Below are 26,627 nucleotides of genomic sequence, written 5' to 3'. Positions count from 1 at the left end.
AGTCCAGAGGTGGCGGCCACCCAAGTGCCCAGCCACACCTGAATGGATGAGCAAAAGGTGGTAGACCCATTCGGTGGAGTATTATTCAGCCATCAAAAGGAGCGAAGTCCTGATGCCCGCTACAACGTGCATGAAAACATGGTGCTAAGTAAAGTAAGCCAGACACAAAAGGACAAATATTATTTGATTGCACTTGTATAGGGTGTCTAAAATAAGCAAATTCATAGAGGCAGAAAGTAGAGTGCTGGTTACCACGGAGCACTAGGGGCTTATTGCTGGATAGGTGCAGCAACTCTTTGGGGGTGAAAGTTTTTTTATAATAGATGGTGGTGATGGTCACAGCATTGTGACTATAACTATCACCCCTGAACTGTACACTTAAAAATGGTTAAGATGGCAAATTTCATGTTATATATATATATAAACACAATTTTAAAAAACTTAAATCACAATGTCCAAGTTACACCCTTTTCTCAGGGGGCTAAGACCAGGGACCAGTGCTTTTTGGGTTCTTTTTGTTTTTGTTTTAATGTATCTATTTTATTGATACGTATTATTATAATAAAGCATACAGTTCATCCAACGTGTACAATCAGTGGCATTTGGTATAATCACATAATTGTGCCTTCATTGCTTTAGTCATTATTAGAGCATGTTCATTACTTCAATAATAATAATAAACAAAAAGCAGATAAACAAGAAGACTCTTCACCTCTCAATCTCTCTGTTTCCCCTGCTGTACATACCTGCTATTTTTGGCTATTCTTGCACAATTATTTCTTTTTTTTTTTTTTTTTTTTTTTTAAAGATTTATTTTTATTTATTTAATTCCCCCCCCTCCCCTGGTTGTCTGTTCTTGGTGTCTATTTGCTGCGTCTTGTTTCTTTGTCCGCTTCTGTTGTCGTCAGCGGCTCGGGAAGTGTGGGCAGTGCCATTCCTGGGCAGGCTGCTCTTTCTTTTCACGCTGGGCGGCCTCACAGCCCACTTGCGAGTGGGGCTCCCCCACGCGGGGGACACCCTTGCGTGGCAGGGCACTCCTTGCGCGCATCAGCGCTGCACGTGGGCCAGCTCCACACGGGTCAAGGAGGCCCGGGGTTTGAACCGCGGACCTCCCATGTGGTAGACGGACGCCCTAACCACTGGGCCAAAGTCCGTTTCCACAATTATTTCTTATTAAGCTGTTTTACTGAGGTATAGTCACATACCATACAATCTATCTAAAGTGTATAATCAATGGCTTTAGTATAATGGAAATGTCATGCATTCACCATCACAAAAAAATTTGAAACTATTTCATTACTCCAAAAAGAAAAACTCCAGACCTCTTAGCATGCCTTCCCGAGCCCTGCGTTGCCACTAATCAAGTTTCACATTTATAAATTGATTTATACTTACATTTTATATAAATGGAATCATAGAATATGTTAGATAGTATATTTGGTTCATAGTAGCACAAGCATACAGCATTTGTCCTTTTGTGTCTGGCTTGCTTCACTCAACATAATGTCCTCCAGGTTCATCCATGTTGTCATAGGCTTTTCAACTTCATTTCTTCTTGCAGCTGCATAATATTCCATCACTGTGAATACACCACAGTTTATGCATTCTTCAGTTGATGGACACCTGGGTTGTTTCCAACTTTTGGCATTCATGAATAACGCCTCTGTGAACATTGGTGTGCAAATGTCTATTTGTGTCACTGCTCTCAGTTCTTCTGGGTATATACCCAGTAATGATATTGCAGGGTCATGTGGCAAATCTATATTCAACTTCCTTTGGAACTGCCAAAGACTCCTGTACAGTGGCTGTACCATTCTGCATTCCCACCAACAGTGAATAAGTGTTTCTATCCCTCCACAGCCTCTCCAACACTTTTAGTTCTGTCTTTTTAATAGTGGCCCTTCTAATAGGTGTGAAATGATATCTTATTGTAGCTTTAATTTGCATTTACCTATCCACTAGTGACGTTGAAAATTTCTTCATGTGTTTTTTCTCATTTGTATTTTTTCTTTGGACAAATTTCTATTCAAGTCTTTTGCCCATTTTGTAATCAGATCATTTGTCTTTTTATTGTTGAGTTGTAACATCTCTTTATATTAAACCCTTATCAGACATGTGGTTTCCAAATATTTTCTCCCATTGAGTTGGCTGCCTTCTTACCCTTTTGACAAAGTCCTGTGAGGTGCAAAAGTGTCTATTTTTTTCTTTTGTAGCATGTGCTTTGGGTGTAAGGTCCAAGAAACCACCACCTACCACAACATCTTTAAAATGATTGCCTGTGATTTTCCTCTGGTATTTTTATGGTCCTAGCTTTTATGTTTAGGTCTTTGATCCATTTTGAATTGATTCTTGTATAGGGAGTGAGATAGGGGTCCTCTTTTATTCTTTGGTTATGGAAATCCAATTTTCCCAGCACCATTTTTTGAAGAAGACTATTTGACCCATTAACATGGACTTGGTAGGTTTGTAAAAAAAAAAAGCAGTTGACCCTAGAGGTGAAGGTTTATTTCTGGACTCTCAATTCTATTCCACTAATCAATATGTTGATCTTTATGCCAATACCATGCTGTTTTGGTGACTGTAGCTTTGTAATATGTTTCAAGTTCAGGCAGTGAAATTCCTCCCATGTTGCTCTTTTTTGGAATGCTTTTGGCTATTCAGGTGCATTTCCCCTTCCAAATGATCTTGGTCATTGCTTTTCTATTTCTGTAAAGTAGGCTGTTGGAATTTTGATTGGTATTGCATTGAATCTATGTCATTTTGGGTAGGACTGACATTTTCACTATATTTAGCCTTCCAATCCATGATCTTGTTATGTCTTTCCATTTGCGTAGGTCTTCACTGATTTCTTTTAGCATTGTTTTGTGGTTTTTTGTATATAGGTTCTTGTCTTCCTTTGGTTAAATTGATTCCTAGGTATTTAAGTCTTTTTGTTGCTATTGTAAATGGAATTTTTTCCCTGATTTCCTCCTCAGATTATTCAATATTTGTGTACAAAAGCAATACAGGTTTTTGTGTGTTGATCTTGGACCCTGCCACTGCTGAACTCATTTATTAGCTCAGTTAGCTTTGTCGTAGACATTCCAGAATTTTCTAAATATAGGTTTGTGTCTTTCACAAATAGTGAGAGTTCTTCTTCCTCTTTTCCTATATAGATGACTTTAATTTTTTTTCTTGCCTAATTGCTCTAGCTAGAACTTCTAGCACAATGTTGAATGACAGTGATGACAGTGGGCATCCTTGTCTTGTTCCTGATCTTAGAGGGAAAGCTTTCAGCCTTTCCCCATTGAGCAAGATGTTGCCTGTGGGTTTTTCATATATGCCTTTCATCGTATTGAGGAATTTCCCTTCTAATCTTATCTTTCAAAGTGTTTTTATCAAGAAAGGATTCTGTATTTTGTCAAATACCTTTTCTGCATCGATTGAGATGGTCAAGTGTTTTTTTCCTTCAATTTGTTAATATGGTGTATTACAGTAATTGATTTTCTTTCGTTGAACCTCCCTTGCATACCAGGAATAAATCCCACTTGGTCGTGATGTGTAAGTCTTTTGATATGCTATTGGGTTCTGTTTGCAAGTATTTTGTTGAGAATTTTTGCATCTGTGTTCTTTAGAGAGATTGATCTGTAATTTTCTTTTCTTGTAGTGTCTTAATCTGGCTTTGGTATTAGGGTGATGTTGGCTTCATAAAATGTGTTGGTTAATTTTCCCTACTCTTTGGGTTTTTTGAAGAGTTTAAACTGGTTTGGTGTTAATTCTTTTCTAAATGCTTGGTAGAATTCACCTGTGAAGCCATCTGGGCCTGGATTTTTCTTTGTTGGGAGATTTTTTATTATGGAGTCTATATTCTTTAAATGTGATTGGTTTGTTTAAATGTGATTGGTTTGTTCAGTTCTTGTATTTCTTGTAGCATCAGTAATGTAGATTGTGAATTTCCAGGAATTTGTCCATTTCTTCTTCTTTTTTTTTTTTTTTTTTTTTTTGAGGTACTAAGACTTGAACCTGGGACCTTGTATGTGGGAAGCTAGCACTCAACCACATCAGCTTCCCTGAGTTGGTTTCTTTGTTTATTTTGCTTTTTTTTGTTTTTTCGGGAGGCACTGAGAACTGAACCCGAGACCTCCCATGTGGGAGGTAGGCACTCAACCACTTGAGCCACATCCTCTCCCCTCTAATGTGTTTTTTATTTCACCTATTGTGTCTTTTTTTTTTTAAGATTTAATTTATTTTTTATTTCTCTCCCCTCCCCCCCCCACCCCAGTTGTCTGTTCTGTGTCTGTTTGCTGCGTCTTCTTTGTCTGCCTCTATTCTTGTCAGCAGCAGGGGAATCTGTGTTTCTTTTTGTTGCGTCATCTTGCTGTGTCAGCTCTCCGTGTGTGCAGCACAATTCCTGGGCAGGCTGCACTTTCCTTCATGCTGGGTGGCTCTCCTTACGGGGTGCACTCCTTGTGCATGGGGCTTCCCTTCATGGGGGACACCCCTGCGTGGCCCGGCACTCCTTGTGCGCATCAGCACTGCGCATGGGCCAGCTCCACACGGGTCAAGGAGGCCCGGGGTTTGAACTGCGGACCTCCCATGTGGTAGACGGACGCCCTAACCAGTGGGCCAAGTCCACCGCCCTCTAATATGTTGTTGTTTTTTTTTTTTTAATATTTATTTATTATTATTTTTTTAAATTACATTAAAAAAAATATATGAGGTCCCATTCAACCCCACCGCCCCCGCCCCCCACTCCCCCCACAGCAACACTCTCTCCCATCATCGTTCTAATATGTTTTTGATCTCTTCTATTGTGTCTTTCATTCCCATGACCTGTTACTTTTCTATTCAAGATTTCACTTTCTTCTTTGTGCTCGCTCAATGCCTTCTTGATGTTGCTTATCTCTTTAGTCATATAGTCTTTTAAGTCATTAATTTGAGTTTGGAAATTTACGTGCATCTCATTAATTAGTTCTCTCAAATCCTGCGTCTCTTCTGGGGCTTTGATACGTTCCTTTTCTTGGGCCATGTCTTCTGTTTTCTTAGAATGGCTCATACCTTTTTACTGATGTCTAGGATCTGATTAGAATTGTAATTTACTCAAAAGCTCAATTTCTCCCTCTCGTAGGGGCTTAGGGCTGGGAGGCAGTGTGTTACTGCTGTTCTTGATCTTTGGTTCAACCTCGATTGTTAGGATTGTCCCTGTTTAGTTGCTCAGAACTGGGCCTGACCCTGTAACGGGTGCAGACCCGCTTCCCGGGGCCTTGGGAAGGGAGGCTGGAAAGGCCAGAAAAAGCCTCTTACGCACTTTACATTTCTCACACACACTTCCTCAGTCCGCCACCAGATGGTGCTCTCGAGCAGCCCTCTCGGTTCAGTGCCTGGTGGGAGTGTGTTTGCTGCAACGTGGACTGAATCTGTGGGACAGAGGTTCCTGCCTGGAGGCCAAGAGCCTTTTAATTCAAACTTTCTCAGAGACAGTTCTCTCGCCCTTGCTGGGAGCCCTCTCCCTTTTCCTGATTAGGAAATAACTCCACTCCCCCCTGCGTCCTTAGCAATCCGTCCCGGTTAGTAGAGAGAGAGAGATCGAGAGGGCCGGATCTCTTTAGTCTGAGCTGACTCCCAAGGCAAGCCTTAGGCTGTGTCCCTCTCTCTCCCCTTCCTTGGGTGGTGGGTCCCTGAGGCCCCCGTTGTCCGTCGCTGCCAGCCCAGAGCCCCAGGAATTCAAGTGTCTTTAGTAGCAGCTGCTGGTTTTTAACTCATTTTGGCCGTTGCAGTTCTTTTCCTTTGTCCCTCTCTCTTCTGGACTGTGTCCAGCTTTTACCTGGTGTCCTAAACCCCAGATTTTTCTCCAGGTTGTTTCAGCCTGTCCTTTAGCTATTTTTCTGGGAGAGAAGAGAGTCCTGTTGTATGTTTTCAAATTGTGGTAAAATATACGTGTAGGAGGTACTGGGGATTGAACCCAGGACCTCGTGCATGCGAAGCAGGTGCTCATCCACTGAGCTACATCCGCTCCCCCGAAAATCATTTCACCCATTTTTAAGTGTACGATTCTGTGACATTAAGTACATTGAGTGTGTGGACTTCACTATTTCCAGAACATTTTCACCATCGATAACAGGAACTCGTAGGGCTCCAGTGCTTGTTAAGGCGTCCCCGGTGTTCCCACTGTGCAGCCAGAAACTCGGCTGCGGGCCCGCCCTCTCCGCTCTCGCCCCGTTTTCTCGGTTTGGCAGAGCTGCTGTGACGAGCATCACACACTGGGCGGCTTCACAACAGGAATTTATCGGCACACAGTGTGGAAGGCTGCAAGTCCAAGATCAAGGCCGATATTGGCAAGACCACGTCTTCGCCTCAAAAGTCTGCAGCATTCTGCAGTCCTTGGGGTTCCTTGATCATCAGGGTGGCAAGGTACAAGATCAAACCCAGAAATCGATTGCGTGTCTATACACCAGCTTGAATGATCTGGAGAAGAAATCAAGGAAATTTCATGGATAGTAGCACCTAAAAGAATGAAATACCTGGGGATAAATTTAACCAAGGATATGAAAAACCTGTACACCAGAAAGTACAAAACACTGCTGGCAGATATTAAAGAAGGCCTGAATAAAAGGCAAGATGTCCCAGGTTCCTGGACTGGGAAATGTCATATTGTTAAGACGTCACTATTTTTCATCTGATTGATTTTCATTTTATATTGTTCCATGGTGATGGCTTCTTGTGTTATGACTCTTTAAAATATTGCCGATATTCTCTACAGATGTTTAACATCTGTTTCCATTGACTTTATTTTTTTTAAAGATTTATTTTTATTTATTTCTCTCCCCTCCCCCCTGCCCCAGTTGTCTGCTCTCTGTGTCCATTCCCTGTGTTCTTACGTGTCTGCTTCTATTCTTGTCAGTGGCACCGGGAATCTGTGTTTCTTTTTGTTGCGTCATCTTGCTGTGTCAAGTCTCCATGTGCAGCGCCATTCCTGGGCAGGCTGCACTTTTCTTTCGCGCTGGGCGGTTCTCCTTACAGGGCGCACTCCTTGCGCGTGGGGCTCCCCTACGCGGGGGACACCCCTGCGTGGCAGGGCACTCCTTGCGCACATCAGCACTGCGCATGGGCCAGCTCCACACGGGTCAAGGAGGCCCGGGGTTTGACGCGGACCTCCCATGTGGTAGGCGGACGCCTCAACCACTGGGCCAAGTCCACTTCCCTCCATTGACTTTAATTAGCAAACAATAACTAACAGTTTCTGTAACTTGCCAATGGGCCATGATATGTTTTGGAGGTTGGGGAGGGGATGGGATAAAAGGGTCTTAAATCATACAAAGCATAATGCTTTTTGCATTTTCATCATCATCAACATCAGTATTTGGAAGTGTGTTTATTAAGGAAATTTTACTCACAAAACAAACAATAAAGTGGGAAGTGGTTGTGGCTCAACTGATAGCGCGCCCACCTACCATATGGAGGGTCCAGGGTTCAGCACCCAGGGCCTCCTGACCTGCGTGGTGAGCTGGCCCATGCGCAGTGCTGATGTACGCAAGGAGTGCCGTGCCACACAGGGGTGTCGCCCACATAGGGGAGCCCCACGTGCAAGGAGAATCACCCCATGCAAAAAAAGCGCAGCCCACCCAGGAGTGGCGCTGCACACACGGAGAGCTGACACAGCAAGATGATGCAGCAAAAAAAGCCACACAGTTTCCCAGTGCCACATGATAAGAATGCAAACAGACACAGAAGAACGCACAGTGAATGGACACAGAGAACAGACAATGGGGGAAAGGGGAGAGAAGTAAATAAAATAAACCTTTAAAAATAAGAATAAAAACAATAAAGTATGGTTTGGATGATGAAGTCACTTAAAACAGAAAAAGAAATTTTTAAGAATATCAATATTTTTCAAAGCAATCTGCAAATTCAGTGTGATTTCTATCAAAAAGGACAAAGCCGATCCTCAAATTCATATGGAAAGGCAACAGGGCCTGAATAGCCAAAATGATTTTGAAGAAGAGAAGCAAAGTTGGAAGATTCACACTCCCTATTTCAAATTTTAAACAAAGCTACAGTAACCAAAATGTGGGTTACTGGCATAAAGATGGACATATATACCAGTGAAAAGAATTGAAACTCCAGAAATAAACCCACTCAATCTGTGGCCAGCTGATTTTGGACAAGAGTGCTGAGTAGGTGAAATGGGGAATGAATAGTCTCTTGACAATGACTTTGGGAGAACTGGATGTCCACCTGCCGAAGAATGGAGTGAGACCCCTACCTCAGTCCGTATGCAAAAATTAAACCAAAGTAGACCTAGGACCTAACTATAAGAGCTAAAAACTTTTCTAAAACTCTTAGAAGATAACATAGGGACAAATCTTTATGACCTGAGATTCTGCAAGGGATTCTCAGATATGACACCAAAACTACAAACAACAAAAGAAGCAGCAGATAAATTCAACAAGCAAGAAAAAGTTTCCTCAAAAAGTTAAATATAGACTTTCCATAGGACCCGGCAACGCCATGTCTAGATATATACCCAAAGAACTCATGAACAGTGTCGCAGTAGATACTTGTACACCAGCGTTTTTAGCAGCAGTATTCCCAATAGCCAGAAGGTGGAAACAACCCAAGAGTCCATCAACGAATGATGGATAAACAAAATGTGGAACATAAACACAGTGGAATATCATCAGGGCCTAAAGAAAGAATAAAGTTATGAGATGCTGCAAGTGGCAGAACCTTGAAAACATGCTTAGTGACATAAGCAAGGCACGTAAGGACACATATATGATGTCACTCGTAAGAGAGGTCTAGAAATAGCAAACATTTGCAGAGACAGAAAGGAGAGTAGAGGTTACCAGGGGAAGGGGAGTGTACAGTTGGTGGATATGGAGTGTGTGTAAATAAAAATAGGGGAGCGGATGTAGCTCAGTGGTTGAGTGCCTGCTTCCCATGTACGAGGTCCTGGTTTTAATCCTCGGTACCTCCAAAAAAATAATAATAAAAAGAAACAGGGAAGCGGACTTGGCCCAGTGATTAGGGCGTCCGCCTACCACATGGGAGGTCCGCGGTTCAAACCCCGGGCCTCCTTGACCCGTGTGGAGCTGGCCCATGCGCAGTGCTGATGCGCGCAAGGAGTGCCCTGCCACGCAGGGTGTCCCCCGCGTAGGGGAGCCCCACGCACAGGGGGTGCGCCCCGTAAGGAGAGCCGCCCAGCGCGAAAGAAAGTGCAGCCTGCCCAGGAATGGCGCCACACACACAAGGGGAGAGCTGACACAACAAGATGACGCAACAAAAAGAGACACAGATTCCCGGGCCACTGACAACAACAGAAGCGGACAAAAGAAGAAGATGCAGCAAATAGACACAAAACAGACAACTGGGCGGGGGTGGGGGAGAGAAATAAATAAATAAATCTTTTTTTTTTTTTAATAGGAAGGGGCTACCCTCGAGGTCATAAACATAATTGCCAGGGGTGACAGGCGGGTGATGCAAGTTTATTTATCAGACAGGCTCACCACAGTAGGAAGTGGTGAGGTTTGTGGGAATTGACGACCACAAGCCGCAGCTAAACGGATTCCATTCCAAATCTCTGGCTTCCTGAGCCACCCGCGGCCCTGCTCAGGCACCCTGCCTCTCGGGACATCAACCCCCACCTCGCACCTGCTGCTCGCTTGTCCCCGCCCCGCTTCATCTCCTCTCCCCACATGAGCAGAGGCTGTCCCGTGCAAAGGAAATATGGCCTGCAAGGGGGAGGAGAAAGAGAGAAGAGATCAGGGAAGGCTGAGCAGGGAGAGAACACGAGATGGATGCTACAGGGGAGGGAGAGAGACCAGTGGCTGCGCATGCGATGTCCAGGAATTTCACCAACCGGACATTTATTAGCTGCAGTGTATACAAGACCCTGTGCTGGGAAATACACGGTCGGGGGACACAGCCCTTGCCCCAGGGATAGAAGAGAAGACAACACAGCGGTGGGTGCTGCCAGCATTCAGAAAAGGAGTGGGTGACCCCAGAAAACACATCTAGCTTGGGAGAGCCTAGAATACCCTAGAGCAAAGGTCAAAAGATGGTGCTTGAAGAGGGGACAGATTTACACAGTTAGTTACACCGTATTCACATATGCAGAGAAAATGCACTTTTTAAAAAATTGGGTTGGGTGTGGATGTGCTGAAGCAGTTGGGCACCCAGGAGGTGCCAAGTTCGGTTCCCAGTGTCTCCTAAAGAAGATGAGCAGATGCAATGAGTAGACACAGTGAGCAGGGAGCAAATGTGGTTCAAGCGGCTGAGTGCCTGCCTCCCACCTGGGAGGTCCCAGGTTTGGTTCCTGGTGCTGCCTAAAGAAGACAAGCAGACACAATGAGCAGAAACAATGAGCTGACAGACAAGGGTGCCATCTTGGGGATAGGAAATTTTGTCTCCAAATCATAATGTCTTGCTCACCAGCCAGCCCCTTGCCCCACTAGGTGATAACTCCAAGGGAAGGGGGGTGGTGGTGGCTGATGACCAAAGAAAATCGACCGATTTCAGTTTTTAAACAGAGCCCAAATCACTGCTGTAAATAGCCTCTGTAGGTTGAACTCGGCCCCTTTGGAGGTTTCTCTCCACGGCCTCTGCTCCGGGCCCTCAGCACAGAACTAGTTGCTGCCCCTTTGGTCCTTCTCCCTCCCTCGGCCTCTGCCACTGGGTTTGGGCAATGGCTGTCCCCCGTGGAGCCCATACTAAGCCCCTGCCTGGCCCCCCTCTGGCCTCGGGGCCACCTTGGGTCAGGGGTGCCCTGCCAGGGGTCCCCCCAGTGCCCCTCCGTCCTGAGGGTCCCAGTCCGGTCCGTTCTCTGTCTGCCTCTTACCCATCCTTCCTCTCCCCAAGGCTTTCTCAGCCTCAACAGAGAGGAGTGCTTTCCTTCCTTCCCGCTTCCTGCCTTCGTGTAGTTGATCGTGCTAAGGGGATTTTGAAAATCCTTTCACGATGAGACCTGCCCTCTTGGACTCTGGAATGCCAGGTCCTGTGGAGGGTGTGAGGTGATGAGCTCTGGACCTCCCCCTGCTCCTGTGACAACCCTGGAGGACACTGTTTGAGTTTGCTGGCTCCCAAAACGCAATCTCCCAAAGGTGGGTTGGCGTTTACGACGGAGAGTTATTAGTTTACAAGCGGACGGTTCCAAGGCTGAGGGAGACGTCCAAACCGAGGCTTCCTCAGGGACACTTTCTCCCCGAAGACCGGCTGCAGGCGACCTGGACTCGGTCACCCGACCAGGGACAGGGCGGGGTCTGCCCGGCTCTCCGTTCCCGTCTCGTTGCTTTGAGCTTCTGGCTTCCCTGGTTCTCTCTCCCTTCTGTGGCTTTCTCTCTCTCTCCCCATGTTCATCCCGTTTATAAAGGGCTCCAGTGAGAGGATTAAGACCCACGCTGGTCCACGCCTTAACTGAAGCAACCTCATCAAAAGGCCCGTTTTTTAAAAAACTGGGTGGTTTATCTTTTTGTTGTTGGTTATAGGAGTTTTTTATATTCTGGATATTAAACTCTTTATCAGCTATGTAATTTGCAAATATTTTCTCATTCTGTAGGTTGTCTTCTCACTTTCTTGATAATGTCCTTTGACGCACAAACGTCTTTAATCCTGATGAGGTCCTGTGTATCTATTTTTCCTCTAGCTGCTGGTTCCTCTGGAGCAACATCAAAGAACCCATTGCCTGATAGGAAGTCTTGCAGATATTCCCTTAGGTTTTCTTCTAGGACTCCTGCAGTTTTAGTTTTTATATTTAGGTCTTTTATATTGAGTTAATTTTTGTGTGAGGTATAAAGTATTATTTGCCTTCTCAGTGTTCTCATTGCTGCCATTTAGAAATACAACTGATTTTTGTACACTGATCATGTATCCTAAGACCGTGTGGAACAGTTTTATTAGTTCTAATAGTTTTGTGAATGTGTGTATGTCTATTTAGGGTTTTCTAGATATAAGATCACGTCATCTGCAAATAGAGTTTTACTTCTTCCTTTCCAATTTGGATGCGTTTTATTTCTTTTTTTGCCCAACTGTCCTGGCTAGAACCTCCAGTGCAGTCTTTTTTTTTTTTTTAATTTACTTCTCTCCCCTCCCGCCTGTTGTCTGCTCTCTGTGTCCATTCACGTTGTGTTCTTCTGCGTCTGCTTGGATTCTTATCAGCGGCACTAGGAATCTGTGTCTCTTTTTGTTGCGTCATCTTGCTGGGTCAGCTCTCCGTGTATGCGGTACCACTCCTGGACGGGCTGCGCTTTTTTCGTGTGGGGCGACTCTCCTTGCGGGGCACACTCCTTGCATGTGGGGCTCCCCTATGTGGGGACACCCCTGTGTGGCAGGGCACTACTTGCGTACATCAGCACTGCGCGTGGGCCAGCTCCACATGGGTAAGGAGGCCCGGGGTTTGAACCCTGGACCTCCCATGTGGCAGGCGGACGCTCTTATCAATTGAGCCAAATCCGCTTCCCCAGTGCAGTCTTTTATAGAGATGGTGAGAGCAGACATCCTCTCACCTAAGAGGTGAGATTTCTTCCTAATCTTGGGGAGAAAGCGTTCGGCCTCTCACCCTCATGATGCCGTTTGCGGATCTTTCATCTATGCCCTTTATCACATCGAGGTAGTTGACTTCTATTCCTAGTTCAATGAGTTTGTTTTTGTTTTTATTTTTTGTAATGAAAGAAAGGGCACTGAATGTTGTCCTATGTTTCTTCCTCATCAATTGAGGTGATCGCGTGGGTGTTTTCCCTTTCTTCTGTTAATGTGGTAGGGAATAGGGATTGATTTTCCCGGCCTCGTCCCTGTGCTGGGGGCGCCGGGACACCTCCCACTGCACAACCGCCGGGCCCCCGCCCCCAACGCCGAGGAACTTGGGAGCCCGGCTCTGCCTTGGTGGCCGCTGCTCTGCAGCCCCCCGACCGTGTTGGAGGGCCCAGAAGCCCTTTCTCCCAGCCCTCCCCTCCTGGGGCTCCCCACTGCAGCTCCTATCAGGACCTTCAAAGGGCCATTTCTTTTTTTTTTTTTTAAAGATTTATTTATCTCTTTCTCCCCCCACCCCCCCGTTGTCTGTTCTCTGTGTCTATTTGCTGCGTCTTGTTTCTTTGTCCGCTTCTGTTGTTGTCAGCGGCAGGGGAATCTGTGTTTCTTCCTGTTGCGTCATCTTGTTGTGTCAGCTGTCCGTGTGTGCGGCGCCATTCCTGGGCAGGCTGTACTTTCTTTCGCGCTGGGTGGCTCTCCTTACGGGGCGCACTCCTTGTGCGTGGGGCTCCCCTACGCGGGGGACACCCCTGCGTGGCAGGGCACTCCTTGCGCGCATCAGCACTGCGCATGGGCCAGCTCCACACGGGTCAAGGAGGCCCGGGGTTTGAACCGCGGACCTCCCATGTGGTAGACGGACGCCCTAACCACTGGGCCAAGTCCGCTTCCCATCACGTCCGTTCTTAAAAGCCCAGCTTCAGTCTGAGCCCAGGCAGAGGTCACCCTCCTTCCTTGCCTGCCGCGGTCCACGCTGCTCTCACGCAATAGCTCGTGTTTATCTGATGGGCATTCAGAGAGAGCTTGCTGTGTACTGGGCCCTACGTAACACGCCTGGCAAAGATTAACTCGTTCAGGCCTCACAGAAACCCCTGCGAGGTCAGTGCTGTTAGCCCTTCACCGATGAGGATTAGAGGCACAGAGAGGTGAAGTGACTTCCCTGAGGTCACACAGGGAGAACGTAACTGAGCAAGGATTTAAAGGCACATGATGTGGCTCTTCACCACTTGAAATGTGACTTCTCCTTTAGCGGTGTAATCATAATCACAGTCATAATCATAACAACGGCTGGCCTTTCCCAAGGACTCACTCTGCAACAAGACGCTTGGTGCATGTGCTGATGCGCTCGACCCCGGCTGCACCCGCGGGGGTGTTCACACGTGGGTTTGCACCTGAGCCCGGGCACTCGCCAGACCCGGGCTCTGGCCACGGGGTCCGTCAGGCTCAGGAGCACGGGCCCTTGGCCACTGTCTTGGTTTGCTGTAGCTGCTGTGACAAGTACAGCACAACGCCTTGGCCTAAACGACGGGCATTTCTAGGCTCGCCGCTTGCTCGGAGGCTGGAAGTCCAACGCGGCCGTGTCGGCCAGGCCACGCTTCGTCCCGGGGTCGGTAATGGGCTGTGGTGCGACCCTCGGTCACAGGACCCCGTCACTGGTTTCCTGCTTAGGCTTTTCTAACTTCTGGCTTCTGGTTTCCCACCGACTCCATCTGAATTTCTCTCTTATAAGGCCTGCGGGCCCAAGGATTTTGACCCACCCTGACTCGGTGGGGCAGCACCCAGTAGGGACCCAAGTCCCTGTTCACAGGTGAGCCCACCCCTGGATGCACCTTAACATCTTCAAAGGTGCCACTTACAAAACGGCGGGAGGTGGAGGAAGATGGGAACGCGGCCCCCGCGGCGTCTGTGCTCAGCGGCTTTTGCTGAGTGGACTTTTTTGGGGACAGTTTCTCCTCTGTCCTGCTTTTATCCTTTAGCCCCAGGTCTCAAGCTCAAGTGCAGCCAGGGGCCAGGTAAGTCCCGTCAGCTGGGGAAACCTTGGACCCTCATTCTCTTCTTCGATTTTGAGAGGGACATGGGTAACAATACCTCCCGGTCCTCTTTACTCTGTGACATGCCCAGGCTGGATCTGTCAAGTGAGCGAGCACGCAGGATGGCAGGGGCGCGGTGAGCCCTGGCTCAGGGGTCCGCTGGCCCTCAGCGCCAGCCCATTGTCGCCGGAGCTCCTGGTTTTTTAAGAGAAGCTGCTGGAACCCAGACTTTTAGATAAGTCTCAAATTTTCAACGAGAGCAACTGATGCACAGAAAAAAAAAAAAATCAAGCCATGGCAACCCACCAGCCACTGCTGCTCTCCCGCTGCTCTGTGCCAAGGGGGTCTGCACATGTAGCCTGCAGAGAGGGCCTCCCCGGCTCAGCCTTGGGGTGCAGCGCTGGAAGGCGGGGCCGGGGGCCTGGGCTCCTGCCCCCCGCCATCCCGACCCCCGCTCAGGGCCCTGCGTCTGTTGCTCCTGCAGGAAGGGGATGCGCTGGGCGCCATGGAGAAGCTGTGCCGGCAGCTGGTGTACCACCTCAGCCCCCACTCCCAGTGGAGGCGCCACCGGGGGCTGGTGAAGAGGAAGCCACAGGCCTGGTGAGTCCCCGGCCCCCCCCCCCACTGCTCGGCCTCCAAGCTTCCTGCAAGGGCAGCCCAAAGCCTACAGCCAGGCTGTGTGCAGAGCACAAGCCCTGTGTCCTGAGGGCCGTGGGGCGGAGCAAGGGCCTGGACCGGAGGGGATCTGGGAGGGCTGCTTGGAGGAGGTGAGATTGAAGGGTGGGGCACGCAGCCGGGAGGGCACCCCAAGATGAGAAGAGCTGGTGGGCAGCCCTGGTCTGCAAGTGGGAGCTGAGGATGGGCTGGGGTAGGCAGGGAGGTGGGCTAAAAGTGGGCACTCCCGCTGAGTCCCACAGTTCTGGGGCGTCCCCTAGAAGCACCCAGGCCCTAGCCACGTCCCTGGTGCCTGCAGCAGGGAGGACTCGCGGGCGTCTCGTGGCCACCTGAAGAGGAGGGCAGGCACGTGGGTCGTGGCAGGTAGCGCCATAGGAAGCATGTGGTGGGAGCCTGGCAGGAAGGCTTCCTGGAGGAGGAAGCAGCCAGCAGTGCAGGCAGAGGACGCTGGAGCAGGGCGGCAGGTTCAAAAGGCTGCTGCAGGCTCCTCCTTCCAGGCCCTGCAGATGGGGAGGTGGAGGTCGGGCCCTCCCCGCTTTCTGGACACCTGCCACCCCGAAGCTGGTGGAGGGGATGGAGCCCGGGAAGGCAGGGCTCCAGCCGGCGGGGGCAGCAGCCCTGGGAGGGGATGAGCCAGGGCTGGGAGGCCTGGGGCTGTGGGAACTGGTTCTTCAGGACTGGGCAGCTGGAAGGTCAAGCTCTGCTGGGGCCTCAGTCCCTTCTCAGCCCAAAAGGTAAATGGAGTCGACTCCCCTCGGATGTTCCCGTCACCCTCGAACAAAATCCGAAAGGGGACAACAGGCCCTTCCCTGCCTCCCGCCTGAGCTCTCCCTCCCTGCACCCGCGCAGGCCTTCCTGCTGGCTCACACACACTCGGAGCTAGAGCCTCAGGGCCTTTGCGCGTGCATTCCCTTTGCTGGAATGTTACCGACTGCTCTGACAGCCAGCGCGCTTCATTTTTCTTTGCGTCAGCACAGATGTCACCTGTCCTCAGACAGGAATGAGGGAGGTAGGGGATGCGACTGTCGCCGTGTGACTGGCCAAAAGTCACCCCGCTGACAAGTGGGGGGCTGGATTCAGGTGGTGACAAAAGAGAGCGGCAAGTATTAACAGCCTTCCTGTACAAGGCGCTGTTGGAAACGGTCTCCATTTATTAAATGTATTTATTTCACACCAACCCTGTTAGGTAGGTAGGCTCTTCGCTCCACTCTTCGGTTAAATATCTGAGGCACAGAGGGGGGAGGTCATTTACTGTCACCTCTCCGAGGTCTGAGGAGAAGGAAGACGTGCTAAGATACAAACCAGGTGTTCTGGCACCAAATGTCACTGGATCTTGCAGAGACGCCAAGCCTCTCCCCAGGGTGCTGGCCCTTCCCCTGCACCCTGGAGGGCTGCACCTGGAGCTGCACCTGACTTGTGCCAACCAGCCGAGGCCGGCTTGGCGGCGGTAGCCCTTGCAGCCCCCAGGACACGCCCCTGTCCTGCTCGGCTGACCCGGCTCCCGTGTCCCTCTCCCCGCCAGCCTCAAGGCCGTCCTGGCCGGAAGCCCCGCGGACAACACGGTGGACCTGGCGGGCATCCCGCTGAGCGCGCGGGACCTGGAGCGGGTGAGCGGCTACCTGCAGCGCTGCGGGGAGCAGGTGGCCAGCGTGGAGCTGGGCTTCACGGGCCTCACGGACGACATGGTCGTGCAGCTGCTGCCGGCGCTGGGCGCGCTGCCGCGCCTCTCCACGCTGACGCTCAACGGCAACCGGCTGACGCGGGCGCTGCTGCGCGACCTCACCGACGCCCTCAAGGACCCCGGCAAGTTCCCCAGCGTCACCTGGATCGACCTGGGCAACAACGTGGACATCTTCTCCCTGCCGCAGGCCTTCCTGCTCAGCCTGCGCAAGCGCTGCCCGAGGCAGGGCCACCTGCCCACCATCCTGGAGCTGGGCGAGGGCCCGGGCGGCGGCGAGGAGGACCCGGGGGGAGGGTCTCCCGAGGGCGGCCTGGAGCCTGGGGCTGCGGCCCAGGCCCAGACGTGAGGTGGAGACCGGGCCACCCCCGGGAGCCGGACCCTCGTGCCCGGGCAAGGGAGCGCGGGAGCATCTCCTTGGTCCTCCCCAGCCCCCTCCTTGCCTTCACCCCAATGCCACTTTCTGCCCCCTGGCTCCAGAAGTCACCACTGGCTCGAAGGGGCAGCCCCCTCGGCTCGGCCCTCAACCTCCCCAACTTTGTGGGGGCAGGTAAGGTTTGGAGGTGCTAGAAGCTTGAGCCCCTGTGAATGCTGAGAGCTTTTCCCCAGAAAGTGGAGCTGGGGTCCTACTCTAACCCCAGGGTTTTCCAGCTCTGAAGTCGACTTGCCCTGCCCAGGAGAGCAAACTCCAGGCCCGTGGTTCCACCAAAGGATGGGAGCCGTGGGGCCGTGGGCTAGTGCCATTTGGGAAGGGGTGGGCTGAAGGGCACTGCTGCACCTCCTTACAGAGCCCCGGACCCTTTAGGACTTCCCTGGAGGGTCTCACAGTGCCCCTGCCTGCGGCACCACCTGGGACCCTTCCAGAGCTTCCCTGTGCTGGCCCAGTGGTGCCCCATGAGGGGGCCTGCTCCCGCCCCTAGACAGTCAGTCAACCCAGGAAACATTTCCTCATAAGGTTTTCCCCACAAAATTAGTTTTTATGGGGACCCCTGGGAAAAGTAATCTTTTGAATACATTCCTAAATACTGGGGACTATTGCAGAGGCACATCTACAAACTCAGACCTAGTGCCTCCTGAGAGAGCTAGGGGGTGGCCATAAACGGGGAGGGGTCTGCCAGGGAGCTAGCAAGGCTTTCTTTCCCCTTCCCCTTCCCCTCACACCCAGGTCCTCTTCTGGGATGGGGGCGAAGGCCCTGCCAGTTAGGCTAAAGTCCCACCAGGGGCCCAAGTAGAGAGCTAGAGGAAAGCTATGCAAAAGTGACAGCCTGGAAGTGGCAGGGATTATATGGATGCCTTAAATGATCTGGAATTTTTGTCCCCAAAATATAGGCAGGGAGGGGAGAACAGCTTAGACCACCTGTTGCTGCTAAACTGCAAATACCTGGACTGCTAACACCAGGCAGAGTAGTAATCAAATTTAACCTTTTCTTCAAAAATACATTTTTAAGAATCAATACCAAAGACAATTCTTTATTGTATTTGTCATGGACATTTGCATGGGTATATCTAAGAGTTTCCTGCTTAAAGACCTTGGTTCTGTCTCAAAATTACTTACAACTAAAATGTATTTACCTTTAAAAATACATTTTTTTAAAACCTCGTATTTCAGAAGCTCTTTGGCAGTCTGGCAAGAACAATGACAGAATCTAATGGGTGATACTAAACATGCCTGTCCCAGAAAGTTTCAAACTTCTCTTGGCTGTGTTGGTAAGAACAGCCGCCAGGTACTCAGTGCAAGTGGAGCTGTTCCAGCCACGCTGGTCCAGATGGTCAATGGCGTGTAATTTCTCATGGTCCAAATGGATGGTTGAATTCTGCCCCCGTCACAGACAGGTGACCAGCCTGAGGATATAGCCTGCAAAGAAACTAAGTATCAGTCTCACCTTCTACTGCCACCAACAGTCAATTCGTGGCGATAAAAGATATCTTCAGAAAACCATGCTCACCACTACACCATCTGCCGGTAATTCCAGCTATTTTTGGTGATCTCATCATTTGATATCCTTCCTGCACATGTTTTAACAAAACTAGCTGCTCCCTTTCCCCCAGTGCCCACTGTCCAGAGCAAGCCTTACCTCTATCTCTTGGGCTGAGCAGCTGCTGCCAGTGGAATCTCTGCCTGACCGACCATTCTCCAGCACTCACTTCTCTGAGACCTGAGCAAGTGGAGAGCAAGGCACACCTGAAATACAGCAGATGCCCAAAGCACAAGAGGTGTTTCTAGATCACACAGAGTCTCAACTACAGACCCACCCAACACAAGTCCTCATGAACTTAGGTAGGCTTTCTCCACACCAAGGTCCATTAAGCTCTAGTTAGCCTCTCCGTCTAGCCACCTCATTACGCTTCACAAACCTAAAATGACCGAGTTTCCTTTTCGTGGGTAAGGAAAACTGGAGCTCAGGCAAATAATTTGCACAAGATCTCACAGCCAGGTGGTATAAAAGGAGCAACTTCTGACTTCACTCTACCCTACGAACCACTACCATCTCTGGGATAGTCTACCAATAGGTCAGAGGCTAGCTACCCTGATTAAATGAAATTCCCAATACTTGAGCTACAAAATTAGCCATCTCATGTAATTCTACCAATAGCTGGGCACAATCAAGCAGTAACCTCTCCAACAGACCAAAGCTTACCTTGTGGCAGACAGTATTGCTCCTAGCAGAGTCCTTGGTTGATCACATTGGGGACCCCCTTCAGAGTTGCAACCTGTGTATATAAATTAAGGATCACAGTTCAGACTGACATTTTTGGGCACCAGCCAGCAGGGGAGGACTTGGTGACTGCAGTCAGCCAAGAATAGTTATCGTCAGTTATCGCTTCTGACGGCACTTCCTATTATGGTTTTCATCAGAGCAGCCACGCACCTCACCTCTTCCCAGTACCACTCCTCTGGCTCAACTGGCATTGGGGACACCCTGGATTACTTTAAACTAAACTTGTCTAAAAGATGGGCACTGGAGACATGCTTCAGTATGTTTCTGCTTAAAACTGTTTAAATACAGTTCCAGGCTAGCGCCAGAGCATACTATGCAAGGACTTGGTATGTAAGTTTTAGAAAAGCTGAAATCTACAACTGTTCAATTTCAGTGTTATTTAACTTAACAAAAACCGTACCTTACACCTCATGATGGGATGCTGCAGTCTTCAATAGCCTGCAGTGAGTCTGTGACCTGGAACCCGGAGAAACAAGAGCATACGCTTAGAGCAGATTCTAGAAGTTAAATGCAACTAAACGGTGGAGGCTCAACGACTGCGGTCAGACGGGCATAAAACATCGTCAGTTATCGCTTCTGACGGCACTTCCTATTACCAGTATCATCACAACAGTCCACGCCTCCCCATTCCAAACCTCACCCCCGCGAAGGGTCCCCGGTCACCGAAAACCACAGCCAGACCCCAACTCACCCAACTCTCTCGGGTTTGCACGCGACCCACGGCGGGCCCGGGGAAGGGCGGCCCGGCCTTCGGGGACCCCAGGCTCCCGCGTTGGCCCTGCGGGACAAGCACGCGCGCTCGGACAGGGAGCCCAGCGCCCGCCCTGGCACAGGGGGACGCACGCTCCTCCCTGCGAGTCAACCTCTGCGGAAGCATCACTCCAGAAATGAGAAAGGCGCTTGTCCCTTAGTTCCCTTTACCGCCCGCCACTAAGCCCACACGCGAACAGCCCTTACCCCATGACGATAACTGCGGAAAGACGGTCCGCGCCGTGCGCCAGGCATTTAAGGAGCCGGGACGTCTCACTCTCACAGAAGGGAGGGGGGCCTGTCGACGATTCACGGGAACTTCCGGCCCACTTGAAGGGGTAGACTCGTCCACCTAAGGACTCCCCCCCTCCTGTTGAGTCTGTGGTCTCTCCCACAACCCCGGGAATTCTGGGCCAGGAGACGTGCGGCGAGTCCCGGTGCGCCTGCGCGTGGCCTGGCTGGTGGGACTGGAGCGGTGTGATGCTGAGCAAATAGCTTAACGTTTGTGAACCTCCGTCTGCCACCCCCGGAAACGGAGAAAACGGAATCGCGGAAGGTTGTGGGGGGGATCGCATAGACAAGACACTCTTGGGACTGGAGAGCGTATCAAGCAGCAAATATTCATATAACTAGTAGCTCCCTCGATTTTCTAAGCGCTGCCAGTCTGACCCGCACTATTTTGAAATATCCCCGGAGCCTCTCAAACCCCTGTGCACTGACGACCGTCCTCATTCCTTAGAATGACCTTTAAGAGCGAGCGGACATCGGGCGGGACGCCTCTCAGCTGTGCCTGCATTCACCGCCGCCCTCTCCTCCCTTCTGAGGTACGGAGCTGCCCCCCTCCGTCTCTCTCCTGACTCCAACGTGCCCCCATCTCGTCTACGCTGGAAACCATTCCCTCTGTGCCAGTGCTTTCCTTTCAGCACAAGAACATGCTCAGGTCCCTCCCACTTAATATGTATTCATACATACGTAGTTTATATTTGCACATTATACTGAGGAAGAGCAATTCACTTGGGATTGGCAATTCATTGGAAAGGCCACAGAGAGCCAGAGACTTCGTGCTGGGCTTAGATTTTAATAGAAGGAGCGGAGCTTCCAGCCAGAGCAAAGTCACGGTGTCAAGCCGGTATGTGGTCCCTCAGTCTGCATACAGAATTTGGCGAAAGTCCCAAGGAGGGCGTGGAGGGTGAGGGGTGGGATGGAGGAAGAGGCATCTGGAAATACTCTGGGCAAAACCATTCTGTGGGCACTGGGGAGCCTCTCAAGCCTTCAGAGCACAGGGGTGACTTGTACTTGTGTCTTAGGAAGTCCCCTCTGGCTGCCCTGCAGAGAATAACTTAGAGGAGTGGGAATTGAGCAGGAAGTCCAGTCTGGAGGGAAAGCAGTAATCCAGGCGAGGAGAAGGACACCCCGAGCTAAGCACTTGAGAGAGACTGGAGGCTCCACAGAGGTTTTGGAGGCACCTGGTGAGGGCTGACTGGTGGGGGTGCTTGCCATGTCTGCCCCCACAAGTCTGTCGTGCCAGCGGGCACAGCAGCTGGATCAGCTGCCTGCACACTGGAAGAGGACAGCCTCGGAGCTGGGCGACAACCAAGGACTGTCTCCGGTGCCCAAGGCACAGGTGGGAGCAACCCCGCCCCAGACACAAGCGCATGCACGCAGTGACATGCAAGACATAACCAGCCCAAGGGCCTGATAACTTTGCCCAAATAATGTTTCCAGAAGAGTTCATGATAGAAAAGAAAATTGTATTTGCCACCAGAATTGACTTGGCCGGGCCGCACAGCCAGCAGGGGTGGCTGTGAAAGAAGCACAGCTGAGTCTGGGCTGCTCAGCGAGACCCCGCGGGCTGGAGGGGCTGATCTTCATTCTCCAAGGCTGAGTCGTCCTCCGCAGGCGGGGAGGGGGAGGCCACGGCGGAGTTCCTCCTGGGGCCTGTCAACAGAAGGGGAGCACTGCGGCTGGGCCCTGGGGGTTTGTCCCCCGGGGGGCAGGCGCTGGGGACGCAGGAGGGGCTGGCTGCTGGGAAGCCGCGCCAGGCCCTGTGGACGGCAGGTGAGCTCGGGGCCTCCGCCGTGCCCTTCCCCACCACCCTCCTTCCACAAGCATTTCCCAAGCCCAGGCCAGGGGTCAGGTGTGGTGCTGAGCTCCAAGTCCACGGAGGTGACAGCCTTGTGGGTCAGCGACCAGACCATTTGAAACCAGCTCAGGTCCCCAGGGGAGGTGAAAGTGAGGTGTCCTGGGAAGTCAGGGGAGGCCGCAGATCCAGACAGTCAGAAGGGCGGGACGGGTGTTTGCATGGGAAGCGTGAGCCAGGGAGCACTGCCACCCGGCCTCCTCGGGGACAGAGGTGTGGGGAGTGCGGCAGGACCACGGCCCCGGGGGAGTGTGGGCTTTCGGGCAGTTGGAAGTTCTGTGTAAATCGGAGGAATTCCAGTGAGCTGAGTCTGGAGCAGAAAGACTTGTCTGGAGGTCGGGGTGCAGCTTGTCGGGGTGCAGGCCTAGCACGCCCTGATGGGGTGCAGAAGCAGGAGGGATGAGAGCCAGGGGCAGGGGGTGAGGGGCTGCCCAAGAGATCCTGAGGACAGCACTCAGCCTCGGCAGGGGACTCAGGTGGGGTCAGGGGGGATGGGGGTCCAGAGATGCTCAGGGCCTCCGGCCTGGATAACGGGGTGGGGTTACAGCCACATGGCTGTCTTCTCTGTTGGAGATGTCCAGTTGGAGGCCAGGGGGTTTGTGGGGTGCTTCAGGCAAAGAAAAGGGCTGCAAACTGGACGTGGGGCATCGTGGCATTGAGGCAATGGGGTGGCAGCACCCGGAGGGAGGGAGATGCAGAGAGGGTGGGCAGGGGACCTATCAGGACAGGTGTCTGCGGGCCTCGTGCAGATGGACAATGGTCAGGGACCCGGGGGCCTCAAACAGGCTTGACAGGAGGCCAGAGGAGCCTCCTGCCAGCAGGGGTCATGGGTGATGCGGAAGGCCGGGGGAAATGGGGGTGCACAGGCACAAGCAAGTCTCCAGTGCAGTTTGTCGGGAAAGAGAAAGGGGAGGCAGAGAGCCAACAGAAGATTTGAGACGGGAGCCCAGGAAGATTCCAGAAAGAAAGACAAGCTCTGGACAGAGCTAAGCTCAGGGGACAGGCCTTTAGGGTGAGAGGAGGGTGGGGTCAGGGGGGCACTCACTCCAAGGGAGAAGAGGTGGGGGTGGTGGTTTGAGGCTCTGAGTGCCCCAGAAAATCGTGTTCTTAAACCTAAGCCATTTCTGTGGGTGCAAACCTTTTGGAAGTAGGGTCTTTTTGATTAAGAACTTCAGTAAGGCATGGCCCAGGATGAGTCTTAATTCTCTTACTGGAGTCCTTTATAAAATCCAGAGAGAGAGAGAGAAAGCCACGGAAGCAAGAAGTGGGAAGCGACAGAACACCGAAGAGCAGGGAGAGGCCAGCAGATGCCACCCGTGCCTTGCCCTGTGCCAGAGGAGTCCAGGAGCGCCGGCACTCAGTCTTTGGGAAGAAAGCATCGTTTGCTGAAGCCTCGATTTGGACACTCTTCTCAGCCTCAGTACTGTGAGCTTGTAGGCTACTAAATCCCCATAGGAAAAGCCACCCCATTTCTGGTATTTTGCTTTCGGCCGCCCAGCAGACCAAAACAATGCAGAAAGGAGAAGGGGCTTCTGCTCAGAAGGAGAGGCTGGAGCGGGGGTCCACCGTCCAGCGGGGTGTGGGGATTGGGGGCCGGTGGCAGCCACCAGAGGGCCGTGCAGGGGTAGGGGAGCCCAGGGTCGGCAAGGTTCAAGAAAGGGGGGGCATTTCAAACTTGTTCCCCCCACTGGGTCCCCAGGCACTCTGGGCCTGGACGGAAGGGGAGAGCTGATGGGAACCCGGATGGCGGTGAGCGGAGAGGCCGGAGGGGAAGGCTCTGGAAAGACTGGACTGGAGGAGGGACGTCAGCCACAGAGGACCTCCAGGTGACCGCCCGAGAATAGCCGAGGAAGAGGGGGACGCTGAAAGAGGAGCTGCCACAAGCAGAGCTGCGCGGGGCCCTGCAGGAGGTCGCCTCAGAGACCCGGCTACCCCGGCCGCCCACCCCCAGTGCCGGACTGCGGCCACTCACCAGGGACACCCGCTCCCGAGGGCTCCTCGAGCACGGTCGGCAGCGTCTGCTCCCACGCGGCCCAGTTCACCTCCTCCACCCTGAGGACAGCACAGCAGCTCTGAGGCCCCACCCCGGGGGCCCTGCCTGGTCCCTGGCCGGACACCTGGGCCCCCCGCCCGCACGCACACGCTTGGTGGACACGGGGCAGCGGGGCAGCAGAGGGGTCCCCCTCCCACCTGGAGCCCCCGTCCTTGCGGTTGTCACCCCGCCAGTGGGCTCCCTGTGGCTTGTTTGCAGCCACCTGGAGGAACCGCGGCAACCAGGCAAGAGCTTGTCGGGCGTGTCTTTGTGTCACCAGGCTCTGTGGCCCTTTTGTGGCCACCCCACGTGCCCGAGGCCCTGGTCCCTTCCTGCCTGTGCTGCTTTCATGGAAGCTTCTGCTTCTGGCTGGGAGCTTGTGCATCGCCCAGGCATGTGTTTGGGGTGAATCATACCAACCCCCCAAAGACACTGTTCACATCCTAAGCCCTGTGACTGTGGCCTTATTAAGAATTAGGGTCCCTGAAGGCGAGACTAGTTAGGATGAAGCCAAGCTGGATAAGGGCATGCCCTCATCCAATATGGCTGCTGTCCGTAGAAGAAGGGGAAGATTTGGACACAGAGGACGGACACCAGACGCAGAGAGTGCAGTGATGAGGCTACAAGCCAAGGAAGGCCGGCTGCCACCAGGAGCTGGAAGGGGCCCGGAAGGGCTCTCCCCTGGGGCCTGCGAAGGGAGCGCGGCCCTGCTGGCAGCTCGATTTCGGACTCCCAGCCTCCGGGACTGTGAGAGAGTAGAGTCCTGGTGCCCGTGGCCGCCCCTTGGTGGTACCTCGTTAGGGCACAGGGAAGGGGTCGTTCTCAGTGGAAAGGACTCTGAGACCGGGCTGCACGGGGAGTCTGCAGGGCGGAGCAGACCAGCCAGGCAAGGCTGGAGGGCTGGAAGCCCCAGGGGCCTTTCGGCTTCCTGGCCTCCCAGTTGTCACACATCTTAGGCCAGAGGGGGTGGCGCAGGGCCCCCCGGGAAGGGGTCTTCCGTTGAGCCCATGGGACAGGCAGGCAGGGATTCAGAGCAGCGGGCAGCGGCAGCCCCGGGCCCGCAACAGCAGCATCTCCCACCTTGCCGGGTCCTGGGGCTGCCCCCGTGGGACCCCTGGTGCTCTGAGATCCTGCCCCACAGCTGGGCTCCTGGCAGCCATTCCCTGGCATTCGGGCCTTGGGGAGCCCAGGTGGGTCAGCAGGACCCCCAGGCTGCCCTCCCTGCCTCCCCCTGCCTGAGGCACCAAGGCTCCCCCCCTCCTGAGGCACCAGGGCCCCCCCTCCTGAGGCACCAGGGCCCCCCCTCTCCTGAGGCACCAGGGCCTCCCCCTCCTGAGGCACCAGGGCCCCCCCTCCTGAGGCACCAGGGCCCCCCCCTCTCCTGAGGCACCAGGGCCCCCCTCTCCTGAGGCACCAGGGCCCCCCCCCTCCTGAGGCACCAGGGCCCCCCCCTCCTGAGGCACCAGGGCCCCCCTCTCCTGAGGCACCAGGGCCCCCCCTCTCCTGAGGCACCAGGGCCCCGCCTCTCCTGAGGCACCAGGGCCCCCCTCTCCTGAGGCACCAGGGCCCCCCCCTCTCCTGAGGCACCAGGGCCCCCCCTCCTGAGGCACCAGGGCTCCCCCCTCCTGAGGCACCAGGGCTCCCCCCACCTGAGGTACCAGGGCCCCCTCCCTCCTGAGGCACCAGGGCTCCCCCCACCTGAAGCACCAGCGCTCGTCCGGGCTCCCGTCAGGCCTGTTGCAGACTTTGATCTTCACGCCTGCCTGCCGCTTCCTCCTCCTCCACCACCAGTAGCCCTGCTCCATCTCCAGCACAGAGATGGCTTTCTGGGGACGAAGCGAACATCAGACCGCGCTGCCGGGACCCAGGCTGGGGGAGGAGGCGCCCCCAGGACAAGGGCGCGTGTGTGCCACCGCCCTCCACGCGCCACCCAGCGTCGGCCAGGCACATGGTCTGCCTCTCGGCATGCCCCCTTCCCCGGGAAGAGGACGCCGGTGTGGACGCCCCGAATCCCACCGCGTGCAGGAGGCCACGCGCCCGCGTGCAGGGGCTCGGGCACAGGAGAAACTTCAAGGGCGGCAGTCACCTGCAGGGCCCAGCCTCC

The 26,627-nt window shown here is 52.7% G+C and overlaps 2 protein-coding genes, 1 long non-coding RNA gene and 3 other non-coding genes across 9 annotated transcripts in view; 2 read left to right on the top strand and 4 right to left on the bottom strand.

The window, feature by feature from the left end:
• Window positions 1–17,333, top strand: part of LRRC75A (leucine rich repeat containing 75A) — a 53,439-nt gene extending 36,106 nt beyond the window's left edge. Inside the window, exons 3-4 of the mRNA XM_058283420.2 lie at window positions 15,013–15,128; window positions 16,726–17,333. Of these exons, the coding sequence (XP_058139403.1) occupies window positions 15,013–15,128; window positions 16,726–17,230 (621 nt within the window). The 3' untranslated portion in view covers window positions 17,231–17,333. The remainder of the gene's footprint in view (window positions 1–15,012; window positions 15,129–16,725) is intronic.
• Window positions 17,334–18,331: 998 nt separating this feature from the next.
• The window catches only part of TRPV2 (transient receptor potential cation channel subfamily V member 2), a 26,784-nt gene continuing 18,488 nt past the window's right edge, over window positions 18,332–26,627 (bottom strand). For 3 of the 4 annotated variants that reach the window (XM_058283419.2, XM_058283418.2, XM_071210296.1), the window contains 7 exons: window positions 26,222–26,349; window positions 24,464–24,543; window positions 20,293–22,289; window positions 20,002–20,057; window positions 19,521–19,593; window positions 18,957–19,063; window positions 18,332–18,736 (listed from right to left, as the gene is read on the bottom strand). In XM_058283419.2, coding sequence (XP_058139402.1) covers window positions 22,186–22,289; window positions 24,464–24,543; window positions 26,222–26,349 — 312 coding nt within the window. In that variant the 3' untranslated portion in view covers window positions 18,332–18,736; window positions 18,957–19,063; window positions 19,521–19,593; window positions 20,002–20,057; window positions 20,293–22,185. The remainder of the gene's footprint in view (window positions 18,737–18,956; window positions 19,064–19,520; window positions 19,594–20,001; window positions 20,058–20,292; window positions 22,290–24,463; window positions 24,544–26,221; window positions 26,350–26,627) is intronic. The other variant, XM_071210295.1, reaches the window with a different exon arrangement.
• Window positions 18,808–18,878, bottom strand: LOC111764065 (small nucleolar RNA SNORD65). The gene has a single exon (XR_002796773.1). It is a non-coding gene; the product is annotated as a small nucleolar RNA SNORD65 (small nucleolar RNA).
• LOC111764038 (small nucleolar RNA SNORD49) lies at window positions 19,672–19,742 on the bottom strand. Its single transcript, XR_002796754.1, has one exon. It is a non-coding gene; the product is annotated as a small nucleolar RNA SNORD49 (small nucleolar RNA).
• LOC111764056 (small nucleolar RNA SNORD49) lies at window positions 20,142–20,213 on the bottom strand. Its single transcript, XR_002796766.1, has one exon. It is a non-coding gene; the product is annotated as a small nucleolar RNA SNORD49 (small nucleolar RNA).
• Window positions 22,258–23,889, top strand: LOC131274972 (uncharacterized). The gene is made up of 2 exons (XR_009182301.2): window positions 22,258–22,409; window positions 23,725–23,889. It is a non-coding gene; the product is annotated as an uncharacterized lncRNA (long non-coding RNA).

The sequence above is a fragment of the Dasypus novemcinctus genome, chromosome 21 (assembly GCF_030445035.2).
Source record: "Dasypus novemcinctus isolate mDasNov1 chromosome 21, mDasNov1.1.hap2, whole genome shotgun sequence".
In the NCBI taxonomy this organism is placed as follows: domain Eukaryota; kingdom Metazoa; phylum Chordata; class Mammalia; order Cingulata; family Dasypodidae; genus Dasypus; species Dasypus novemcinctus.
This window is presented reverse-complemented; position numbering and strand designations above follow the sequence as displayed.